Source organism: Polypterus senegalus, chromosome 4 (genome assembly GCF_016835505.1).
Source record: "Polypterus senegalus isolate Bchr_013 chromosome 4, ASM1683550v1, whole genome shotgun sequence".
NCBI lineage: Eukaryota > Metazoa > Chordata > Cladistia > Polypteriformes > Polypteridae > Polypterus > Polypterus senegalus.
Window position 1 is genome coordinate 74100309 of NC_053157.1, and position 13223 is coordinate 74113531.

Below are 13223 nucleotides of genomic sequence, written 5' to 3' on the forward strand. Positions count from 1 at the left end.
AAGGAAGATACAGCTTTCTTACTTAGATGTATCGCACATAATATTTTCTGGAATCTGGAAGCATGTAGCCCAGCATGACACCTCTGTAATGCCATAGAGGTTAAAAAACTGGGTTTGGTTTCCCTTTCCTCTCCAGTTGCGAACCACCGCTAGAGATGGAAATGCTTCCCCACCTAAAGCTAGTACACGTAGGGATGTGTCGGCAGTCAGAATCTTTGACTGAAGAAGACTGGTCCCAAATCTTCTGATAAGAGTTGGAGTAGCCTGGAAAAAGGAGATAATAATATCCAAAAAAATTCAGAAAAACTAAAGCAAGCTTACACAAATTTAACAAAGAAAATGATAATGATGGAATAAATAACATTGGGATATATAGGACATCTACATACATTTTCAAAAGTTCCTAGAAATAAAGCTGTACATACACCTAGGCAATTCTAGTAAACACCACATAGGAGGTCAAAGTCAAGGTTACAGTAGGCTGTTGGCAGAGACGAAAGAATACCTTTAACAATACCAAGTAGGCTAATTAGCAACATTTTCTGAATAAAAGGATGTTGTCAGAGGTTGAAAAGGCCATAAATATGTTGAATTTCAATAATGAAAAACAATAATATTATTAAACAGGACTCAAAACAAACTGGAGGGATTACACTCACAGTTGATATGGAAAACCTGGTAAACCCTAACAGCAAGGTGGAATCTGTGGCCGATTAGATATAGATAGATAGATAAGATAGATAAGATAGATAAGATAGATAAGATAGATAACTTTATTAATCCCAAGGGGAAATTCACATATTCATATATTCACATGTTAAAAGAGAAATCTCGCTGATTCTTTATCTTCCTACATGCATGATCCTTACCAGAACAAAATAGTAATAATTGGGCATGGGTGATTTGATTGCAATATTCACTAACAGTTTTGTTTATTTTTTTTATTTAAAGTCATCCATCCATATAATAGCTACTGGACAATACACTGACATCAATCTGTACAAGGTGACTTTTTCAGGAAAGAAGGCACCCAAAAGGACATTCTTTTTAGCATTTAACTATGAGCTGAACTCTGACGGCATGTGATGGACTAAATAATGCTTCTATGAGCAGGCACTGATTTTTTTTCTCTTTGGGGAGCTGAAAGCTGACAAGCCTCTTATTTGGTGTAAGAAGCAAAAAGCTTTTCCCTATGATGTTGCAGAGGGCAGAGCTAAGAGTCTAACAGTAAGCTGAGTAAGGTAGTATCACAGCACACCACAGACAAAGACAAAGGGTGAACTCCAACTCAAGCAGAGTCCTCCAGTTGAACTCAGAGCAACAACACTCAAACTCTACACAATATCAGCATTCATCCTGAAGGACTTGATTTTGGAAGTTAAGATAAATTAGAACTCTAAATAGCTTGTAAACAGGCAGCCTCTACTGTGTTATATATTTGTCTGTCTTCTAAGTTGATATATTTGCAGTTATCATATTTCTATAATCCTTGGGTATATCAATAAATTGCATTACGTTTCTTAAAAAAAAGTGTGCTTCTAACATCTGGAAACCACTCCAACAGAGACTGATAAAGGACAATACAGGGGAAGCCCACCATCTTATTTAAATACTGGCATTGCCAAAGCAGAACTGATAATTCACTGATTGAATAGCATCAATCAATCAGTTCTTCTCACATCCATAAACCACTTCCTACATTTATTTGGTGTTCCTGGGTGGGCATGAAACAGATCTCTTACTGAATTTCCTACAATAATCTTGGCCCAAGTTAAAATGGTTCAATTTTCCTACAGCATAATGGACAAATCAAAAAGGTAAAAGAGCTCTAAAATGTAGGAGATAACAGGACCACTTAGAGAAAACTAACTATGCACCCCTGACTCATGACATTATTGGGCCTATGCTATAAAAGATGGCAACACTCATAATGTAGAGTCTGAAATTTTAAATAATTATTAGGAAAACATGATGCATTTTAATAAATTACATTAGCTTCCATTGGGCTCTGCCATCCATTATTGGTCACTTTATTTCCAAACTCACTAAAATTAATTCAGGAGAATGGGATCTTGTCAGCATGGTCTGCAAGACAAGAACCAATCCTGGATAAGCAATCTACTAGTTGAAGCACACACACCTATTGTCACAAGTATGGCCACAAGGTATGGAAAACAAGCTACCTAATATGTCCATTTTTAGGAATGTTGTACCAGTAGGACTGTAATCTCATCACAGAGATTGGAAGTCAAGTGGCCAAAACAGGGTTTTCCTCAAATTACCAACACAAAACCAATCTAAAAGGTCAGTACTAGAGCTAACAGTTGGTATACTAATAGTGTGAGAATGATGCCAAGGTTAAAACTAGAAAAGATTTCTTAGTTTACTTCCAAGTCCTGCACCAGTCCAGGACTGCTTCTTCCCCTGAACCTAATCCTACCACAATAGGGACAGAAATTCAAACCATGATATGGTATAGGTGAATTCATACTTTCCAAACCCACTTAATCCAACAATTTCAGAACCATGAGGAGTCTATTTTAGCAGCATTAGGTACAAGGGTTGGGTGATGGGGCATGTATGCACAGTGCACAGATTTATCGTTGTGCAAATTCTGTTATACGTGCACACACACACCACCATTCATACAAGGCCAATTTACTGTTGCCAATCAAACCAGTTGGCACATCTTTAACATGTGGGAGACAAAAAAAGCACCCTGAGAATAGTCCACACACACACGGGGAGAATGAGGAAACATCACAAAGACAGTATTATGTTCAGGATTCCAAGGCTGTTAGACTACTCAAATAGGCAAAAGTCAAGATGAATGTGTTATTTTTGCAAATTTGCAGTAAACTACCCACATGGGCTAGCACCCCGCCCGGGGTTTGTTTACTGCCTTGCGCCCTATGTTGGCTGGGATTGGCTCCAGCAGACCCCCGTGACCCTGTAGTTAGGATATAGCGGGTTAGATAATGAATGGATGGATGGAATACCCACATGGGCCTGTGCTTTTGCAGTGGTTGGTGCTATGCTGAAGGCAAGAGCTGAGTGAGAAAGAGCTCAGCTGATGTTACCAAAAAGCTCTAGGCTTGCAGTGCTTACAGGCAGTTCCTGAGCAGTCAAGAACAGTAGTTCTCCTCTTAGCCCTAATAACCATTGGTGGTTACAACAGTGCAAGTTATGAAACTCAGAATAGATTGTTTTGTGATTCCTTAACAAAACAGCTTACAAAAACAGTTCAAACAAAACTCAGAACTTACCTGCAAGACTGTAACTTTGTGTTGGCTGAAAAGAACATCTGATAGCTTATTTGGCATCATTTTAACAAATTGTGGGAGGATCAGTAAAGATGCTCCAGATGATAAAGTAATAAATAACTCAACAACAGATGGGTCAAATGTTAAAGGAGAAGCCATGAATAAAATATCATTAGAATAGACCTGAAAAATAGACCTGTGAACAGAAAAGATAAAGGTCTTCATAAACAATAGATATAATCTGATGATCTTTACTTCTAACATTGAAACTGCTATCATTTACATCTTTAAATCTATATTTAAATTTACATATTTTTTGTAGTACTAGGGTGTTGTACCATGTTAGCCATTATGAATGTAGTAAGAATTCAAGTAAAATGACACCTTTTATTAGCCAACTAAAAAAAGATTACAATATGCAAGCTTTCGAGGCAACTCAGGCCCCTTATTCAGGCAAGATGTATTTTTTTGAAAAAGGCTGCTTAACTTATTTTTTTGTGTAAAAAGGTCAATTTTAGACTTAAAACCTTGCCAACATAGGCATGTTTTGTCAGACTTTGCCTGTTTTATTAAAATTAATTCATCTTTATTTTATACTATAGTTTTCATAATCAGAAATATAACACAGCACTTTACACTTAAATATGAATATCTAATCTGCATATAATTACTCCTTAGCAAACATTCTGTCATCATAATATAGTGAATTTGAAATGAATGTATTAAGAGTTAACTGATACAAGAATTATTAGACAGCACAAAGGAGACATAACCAGCACACCGGCCTCATAGAATAATTAAATACAGGTAAAATTTCATTACAACGAATATCTTTACCATGAAATTTTCATTACAACGAAGTATTTTTATGGTCCCGACAGTTTCCCCATATGACACGAGTCTATAGAAATCTTGTTTCTACTTAGTACATTCAGCAGATACTTTTATTACAACGAAGTGCCCAAAAGACCTTGAAATGCCCGAATGAATCATCCTTAGAGAAGCTAGTTCTATGGCCGCAGCTCAGTTGTGCACAACAATACCCCAAACAGACACATTGTAATTTTTTTTTCTTCCTTCAAACTTTCCTCGTACTGTTTTTTTTTTGTTGTCTTTTTTGTTTCCTGCAGTTTTCAGTGATACCTTTTGCTTATTGCTCATCAACATTTGAAAAACATCCACTGGAATTTAACTCATTGTCACCCTCCTATAGAAACGGCAGAAAGGAAAAAATGCTAACAGTTCATATTAGAAAAAAAAAAAACTTTACATTTTTGCAGCTCTCGATTGTGGCAAAAAGAAAAAAGACGTTTGCAGTGAATTCGGAATTTCTCCTTTGATGCGGTCAACTTTCTTGAAAGACCGAGCAAAAAAAGAACAACAATCTCGGGTTGCAAACGTATGTGAACTGCTGCATTTGAAAACGTTGAAAAAGCAGTTTTTATGTGGTTCAGTGATCGTTGTTCAAGAAACATTCCTATTAATATGACACTCATTCAAGAAAATGTGAGGTTTGTAAACTCTCTTGGGACCTCCCCCCAACTAGACAGCACACCGAAGAGCGTCCCGAAGTCCAATCTCTGTGTCTATGGTAGACTGTTTATCTGTTGCCGGGGCAAAAGCAGGCTCAAAGCTATGCTGCGTCTCTCTGCCAAAACGAACAGAAAAGATCTCGTTGGGTGATGCAAGGTACAGTATATTGTAAATTCAGATAACAGGATTACTTGATCACTGATCTGGCCGTGACCTTGACTGACTGCTGTGTCTGTGTATAGTAGAGTGGCAGATCACACTACAATAAATAAGTGTGCCATTCCTATTTCAAGCTGAACAAAGCTGGTTTTGCTAAAGTACTAAGACTAATTCTCGTGTTTGGGGTGTAAGACAGGGACTTATAGCACAACCCTGATCTTTTATGGTTTGCTTTTGTGTCGCTTCACTGCAGCGCTATGAGCCAGTTGTTGCCCTGCCCTGAGAACGGACAACCTCCCACAGATGCTGCAATTGTGCTTAGGGATGCACTTTAGTGTGTCGTTCCCGTTGGGTGGGGAGTGGTCTCAAAAGAGTTCAGAAACCTCACAATATGAAGAGGGAAAGGATGATTCGGCTCCTAATTGATAACTGTTATGCCCACAACATGCTTCCACATTTACATAACGTTCACGTTGAATTACTCCCACCCAATTGCATAGAAGTGCTTCAGCCATTGGATTTGGGCATCGTTCGCACCCTGAAAGTGTATTATCGCAAGGAAATGCCGAGAAAAATTCTCATCAGCATAACTTAGAGGCAGGAGGAGATTAAAATTAACACGAAATAAGCTATTGAAATGATTGCAAATGCCTGGGCACAAGTTAAAGAAAGCTCTATACTAACAAATACAGAATCTCGCTACAACTAAATATTTTTTAGGTCTCTGGGAGTTCGTTGTAAAGGAATTTTACCTGTATAGAGATCAGGCTACAGAGGCCCAAAAAAGGTGGGTAAGGGCATTTTTCATCAAAAATGGTTGAGAGAGCATAACTCTATACAAAATATAATGCAACCCAGCCATAAGCAGGTTATGGTGGAGTAAGGGTCTTAAAAAGGACTTTTGCCAGAGGCCCACAATTTGTATTTGTAAAAGCATATAAACAGAATATCAAATATAATTAAGCATGGGATTAAAGGAAATATCTGGAACTTGGTGTGATTTAGTTTAGCCGTAATAGCATGCCAGGCAAAGTACGTTTTCACAGGAAAACATTATTTGGTTTAACTTGGTTCTCAAATGTTATACATAACAAACAGCTGACAAAAATACATTAACAGTCGTGTAGTTTTATCAATCAAGCGAGCAGGTGCATCTTTAAGAGGTATGAGAAAAACCCACACAGATATGGGGAGATTGAGAAACCAAGATATCATTTACACCAGAGCAGCAAACTCACCTTAAATGCAAAATATTTGGAATGATACAAGCATGAGGTACTTGAACAATTTTTGGCAACCCAGTGGTCCCTGAAGTGTGTAGGACATAGGCAAGACATCCTGGAGTTCTGCTGTCTAAATACCCATCATGAAAAGAAACACCAGAAAGTATAGACTGTGGGTGTTCTGTAGATAGCTCTCCACCAACTGTAACAATATTGGAGCCATCTCTCCAAGAAATATTCAAAAGTATTAAATTATGCTTCTCCAGAACAGACTCAGAAACGTGGCATATCCAAGAGGAAAATGAATGATGGAATTTCTGTATTAAGAAAAGAATAATGTGTCATATTTTAATGTTTACATTTTTCTTGTGTGTTTTAGGTGTAAAATGTGTTTTCAGTGTAAAATGTTTTAGGTCCAGTGTTGTTACCCCAAAGAGGAGAACACTCCTTGCCCCCCCCAAAAAAAAAGAAAAATACATATATAAACAAAACTTTCAGTTCCAGATGCTCACCAACCAAACCCAGGTCAAGATAAAATCCCATTTCAAATACCTTTTGGCTTATATTGCCAAAAACAATATTATTCTGTTGTCTTGTCTAAGCCAAGTTATTACAATAAAAAGTTGCAGTAAGCCAGGTTCTGTCTTGGCAACATCTGGCAAAAAGACAGAAACTGACCCTAATTTCAAATTTACTTTTTTTTTTTCCTTCAAAAAACACTTTCTAAAATGGAATGTAAAAATAATATAAATCTTCCCTCAAATCTGGGTATGACATTTGAAACAGACTAACCTCAGAGTTATGGTCTAGCAATCTGCCTCTTATTTTTGAGCTTCAAAACAAATAGTAAAAGATTTTTCCTCATTCTGCCGGAAGGGAAATATACAAAAATCCAATCAACTAATTAAAAAAATGAATTAGGGTATCAGCAACTGGCTTCAGCGTTAAAAATTATTACCTAAAACACTAACAGAAAGAACAAATCATATGCTACATATTAAACAAACTAAAAAATTATTTTAATAGAAAATGCTATTATTCAGTTTATGTATCTGCTTTATTCAATGCCACAGGAATCAAGACATGACTGTGCAAATACATATCTATATATCTGTTTACCATAGTTTATTATATATTACTTTAACTTACACAAATATTAGCATAATAGTTTTGGTAAATCCTCTTTTTCAGGGTTTGCAAATGTTGTAGCATTATCCATAAGCAGAAAATATAAACCTCCAATTTAAAATTTTAAAACTGAAGCATATTTGAAGGACCTTTCTCTGTATTATTAATTATGCAATGTTCCATGTAATATGCTGCACATAACTGGGAACAAACCAATGCAAAATATACCAGATAACACAGACATGGTTATCCAGTGCCATTATCTGGCAATGACACTGCTGAAAAACAATCATTTTTTAAAATCAGATGAGATTGGTCAGATGCAGAACTGGATAAATACTTGGAAATTTGTAGGCAAGGAAAGTAGCTATGAAATCAAGGAGTCAGTTGAAAACCTCTATATTGCACTAAACCAAAGAAGACTTGTTCACATGTTATATTGCAACCAGACTGCAATTAGTGTTTTACTGTATGGCTACAAAGACATTCAGAAAATTTGGTTTAACCATTAGTTTACAGGACACACACACACATTTCATCTGCTTTTCTTCCATTTTTAACAGAAACACTTATTTTCATCCTAAAAGGTATGCAACATTTTCACAAAAAAGTTAATGGGGGAAAATAGCTTTTAATTTTACATATGAGGACACATAAAATATTCACTGTCATCTGAGCCTCCAAAAAGGAGCCAAAATCCAAATAACTGATTTAGATAGATGACATAATTTTTTGCATTATTTTTTATGATCAACCTACCTCCGAGATGTCATTCTGAACAAGTATATATCTTAAACAGCACTGCTTCATGACGTGAGAAGAAAGCTGAGGAGGACTGTCTGGATCCATAGGAACATAGGCTGAAGGAACCTGGAGAATACTGCAGGAAAATGAACAATCAAGGTCAGAGTTCTATAACAAGTCATTTTTGACCATGTATCATCATAACTTGTGTGAATGTGATGTTACACTGTTCTTCACATTCTGAAATGAAACCACACTTGTTAGGCTAAAATGTGTTGTTGGCACATGGTTACACTGGGAAATATTTCATTTTTGATTTGATATTTTAAGAAGAATATCAAAATGCAAATAATTTTGCGATCTTCATTCAGTATTTCAATTTTCCACTTCCTAATGTTAAAGGAAAAGTTCAATATTTTTCAAGTCAAGTATTTCTTCATAATCATGGCATATATTAATTTGCAACCGAAAATTGTACTCTAAAGTGAAGCACGTTATATAAATCTTTCAAAATACCTTGTCAGTTCTTGTAGCTTACATTGGGGCTGAAGGGTACACGAGTTCACAGATGATAAAAAAGGATTTAAAAAACACGCCAGATATGTCCACTTTGAAGACGCAAAGGTTTCAATTTAAGAAAACATGCCTTCCAGATTTTTGAGGCATTCTTGTGATAACGAAAGGAAATTAGAAATACTTATTTTATCACAGATTCTCTGTCCTATTTTTTGTAAGGTAAGAATACAGTTTCTTTTCATCTGCCTGCTCAAAGCTACCATCATGACGAGTTATGACAACCCCCCACCCTCTCTTTGTCAAACTATACTTTTGCTTCTGCAATTCTGTTTCATCACCAGTTTCCTAAATGACTTAATAGACTTTCATCCATTACATTCTGTGTTGCTATTTGACATTAACTCTTGGCGTGATTCTTGCTCTGTAGGTTATGTAGTGAAAACAGCAGGGGTGGAGGGGTGTAGCGACTTAAAAGATTACAAACACAGTTTTGCCTACTTAATTTGTGCCCTGAAAATTCTTTTCTCAGTAGTCACACACTAACTACTAACTCACTCCAAAAGCTACACGTCCATGAAGTGTAAGCTCTTACGCATTAATTTCACGCTATCTCCGCTCTGCATTGATACTTTGCAATCGGTAATAAAAATTGAAGCATTTGTAGATTTGCTTTGTGTGAATTACACATTTTTCTTATCCACTACTGGTCAATTTATTTTCATTTTGAATTTGTATTTTTTATTTAGCAACTCAATGGAGCGTCCTAATAACTATAATTATAGATGTTCAGTGCACAGAGTGTTTGCATTATGCTAACTTTTATAAATACGCTGTCCTGTTGATCTTTCAATCTGTTAATGTTATTGCAGGAAGTCAAATATAAAACCATATTAATTTGAAAACTTAAAATATGTATGTCTCTATTATAATAAAAAAAAAATCCTGGGACAAGACAAGACTTCTTAACCTGGGATGAGACGCAACTTTTTCAGAGAGATACTTTCAAATGTCCCGCGAGATGAGACTTTGTGCCATGAGGTTTAATCATGCCTGGGGCTGGAAATAAAAGACAAAGAGTAGATGACAAAGTAGAATGTTGTAAAGAATTCAAAAATGTTGGCGTGATACATATGCAGAGTTTATTAAAGATAATGAAAGTACTAAAATTTGAAAGTCTCAAAAAAAAAATGATAGTAAAGATCGCATTAGCGCAAACAAACGGAAATTATTACTTGGTGAAATAACAGAACAGTAAAATGAGATCAAATATATTGTTTGGATTTGAACTTTAACTTGTAGATCGTCTAATTCGTGTTGACATCAGGGAAAAGTAGTGTTTCTTCTCAATGAAGAGGCGTATCCACGAGAATAAAAAGATTTGTTTTTTGGTGAAAGTGAAATCCACACAAAGTCACTGGCTCGTAGCGCAAGCCAGGGGGGTTGGCGAGCATAGCCCCTAGTACATTATAAATCAACAACTGTTTCTGTAATAGTCCAGGTACATGCAGACACTGACAGAGAGCTCAGCCTACTATGGCACATACAGAAACATGCCATTTGCAACTTAGAAGCTATTCCATTTGCTTGGCAGTGGAATGTTCACTATTGCTCAAGGAGACAAGTGTTTTTATGTGATAAAAGTATTTAAAAGTGAACTGTATTCTATGCAATTGGGAGTACGCCATATAAGCATAAATTACTTAGTATTTAGTGGTTAACACAAAGGATTTTAATTTATCAGAGTTCATAACCCAATACACTCACTTGTCCTGTCCCTTTTTAACTTTGCTACCCTAGTGCATTTATCGTGAATTTGTTTTACTGTATTGCTAATATTAAAGTGCTTCTTTTCACATATTTCAATACAACACCGTATGAATAGGATATGCCAAGGCATGTCACAATGTTGGCTGTTTCTGAACAATTTCTTTTAATGTGTGTATGTGAGAGGTTCTACCCATGTGCACTCTTAAGGCCTGGACACATTGCACAACTACCCCAGTGATATTCAATCTCAGATTTCACTGACATAATCTTAGCGAGTCGGGGGCAGTTATGGCATACTCACTTGACCACTCTGAACAGTGTCATCTCTGGGCAGAGGAGCTGCTTCAGTGACAGACTGAGGAGATCGTTCCTCCCCCACACTATGCGACTCTATAATTCCACCCGGGGGAGTAAATGCTAACATTACTCAAAGTTATTGTCTGCTTTTACATGCATTTTTATTACTATTTAATTTAATATTTTTTTTTTGTATCAGTATACTGCTACTGCATTATGTGAATTTCCCCTTGGGATTAATAAAGTATCTATCTATCTATCTAGTCTGACATACCCAGTGACTCAGACAAATCAGTCACCAACTTGCTTTGACAAAATCTAACAGATTTGACTTTGATTTACATTGCAGGGTAAGCTCTGTGTGTGTGTGTGTGTGTGCAAAGGCTGAGAAATAAAGACCTTAGAAACAGAGGACCGAATGGTCTGTGTGATGTCTATTATTGTATACTGTATACCATGAAAGAATAGAAAAGAGATTGCTGCTGAACTCTTTGTACCTGTAAAACATTGGTACACCACAGACTTTGTCAGGTAGCACATTATCAGCTGTCAAAAAAAGATGTGAGAAGATGTAAGAGTGCAATACTTTGGAAATTGTGCTGGAAAGTCATCACAGAGGTGTGTAAATTGTCACACCTTGCGATTTTTAGTTGCCTCAGGTGGCAATGTCAGTAACTGCAAGTGTCACGTCTGACAGCCCCTCTGACCAAAAAAATCATCTTATGTGCCAGCAGGTTCAGGCAAATTAATATTACCAATGAACCAAAAAAAGCTTTTAATGGGTGCCTGTTTATAATTAACATCCTAAGGGGCATTTAAGGTATAGGGTTGTGCATGGAAAAGTAGCCCTGTGAATAGTAAGGAGTCCTACTTTGATTTGAGGAGCAGTAAATGTCAAATGAAGCTAAAGAAGTCCCAGTGCATGGGGTTTTGTTGTCTTAGTTCTTTCTGTGTGTATTGTGGAGAGAAGACATGGCATATTAATTGGAAAAACATGAAGGAGCTCAAAGTTCATAAGGCTTTTTCAAGCTGAAATGCGAGTGTGTGATTTCTCCAGCAAAATGCAAAATTCAGCAATTGATGTAAATGTGGTATACTACTGATTCTGTGAGCAATGCACCAAAACCAAAAAAGACTTAATTTCTATCCTTACCCTGGAGGTTGCAGCCAACACCGTGGATCATATGAAATGAAATCAACACGGTGGCTATCACAATAAACAGGTGTGTCACAAAGTCATGTTATTTTGTACTTCATGGTTTGTGCTCTGCTTTTTTGTATGGCTCAATGCATAAGAGTTATTTACAGATTTCCACACTTTATATATTAGCAAACTAAGTGACACTGTCAAGATACATACAGTTAGTTCAGAGAGGAAGACAGAACAGGTAATCTGAGGATGTAGTTTACAGTTCTACACTTTAGAAACTAGGCCAAACCCAAAGTGAGATTGCTGCTCAGAGATTAGCTTTGGCTCCCTCCCTATAAATTATGTATTTCCTTAAGGAAGTCGCTTAACCATCCCATTAACTCAAAGCTCAATGGGAACAATTTGGAAGAAAACTGCACTTTTCACTTGTGTCTCAGAAGTCCTTTTAAATTAAAACAGAACATTCTCAATCTCACTGAATCCAATTCAGGATTGTTGTTGCTGGGTGGGAGCTCAGCCCATCAAATAATGAACTCACATTAAATGGATCTAGAGAAGAATTGCAGCATCGTGATTAGTGCCACTGTAGCCTCACAGCTACAGAATTCTGGGTATAAATCTCAGCTCAGTGTGTTGTTTGCATGATCTCTTGGCGACTGTGTAGGTTTCCTCCGAGAAGTTAAAGATATGTGTGTATTGACAACCAGAGACTCTAATCTGGCTCTTTGTGCATGAATTTGAGAACTGAAATGGATAAGTTACTGTAGTTCCCTGTCCTGCCTTGCATCAGATTTTAACAGAATGGTTTCTGGCTCTGCACGGCCTAGTATTAGAATAAAGATAATTTGGAAACATGGATGAATTAACTCAATTCCTAATATTGCAAATTGCTTCTGGTAATTTAATTGAACTGTCAATGTGACAGGTTCCCCATGAACCTATTAAACCAAGTTAAGAATGTAACACCACACATTCAGGGCCAATGACACTGCATACAGTATATGAGATGCAAAGTGCATTCATTACATGAATTGAAAGGGTAGCAAACTACACAGTATTTAGAAATTGCTCCAAAATCTTAAGGCAAGTGGTTACTCGTATGTTATGAGCCTTGGACTGTATCCTTCAGTCTCCTGTATTTCACCTCCTACAGTAGAAGGGGAGTAATATTGCAAGATAAAATGGTAAAGATGTGTCTTGATGAAAAGATGCAGTTAAAAAATGAAAAAGCGCAGTACTAAAAGTATTTAAAAAAAAATACCCCTACATCCAATTTTTACATCTTTGCTTTTGCTACAGGACTGTTTTTCAAGCACCAGCTCCCATCGCTAGTAGGTAAGCCATCCTCAGCGAATGTTGAAGTTAAAACGCATTGAAATTCAACGGATAACAAATTTAAGAGAAATAACGGACTGAAAAACGAAAGACTGAAACTCAGGAAGT

The 13223-nt window shown here is 36.6% G+C and overlaps 1 protein-coding gene across 4 annotated transcripts in view; it reads right to left on the reverse strand.

The window, feature by feature from the left end:
• The window catches only part of aasdh (aminoadipate-semialdehyde dehydrogenase), a 38508-nt gene that overhangs the window by 23980 nt on the left and 1305 nt on the right, over window positions 1-13223 (reverse strand). For 3 of the 4 annotated variants that reach the window (XM_039750893.1, XM_039750892.1, XM_039750894.1), the window contains exons 2-5: window positions 8066-8186; window positions 6194-6495; window positions 3267-3459; window positions 23-264 (exon numbers count right to left, since the gene is read on the reverse strand). In XM_039750893.1, coding sequence (XP_039606827.1) covers window positions 23-264; window positions 3267-3459; window positions 6194-6495; window positions 8066-8186 — 858 coding nt within the window. Of the gene's footprint in view, window positions 1-22; window positions 265-3266; window positions 3460-6193; window positions 6496-8065; window positions 8187-13223 lie in introns of those variants that run through there. The other variant, XM_039750895.1, reaches the window with a different exon arrangement.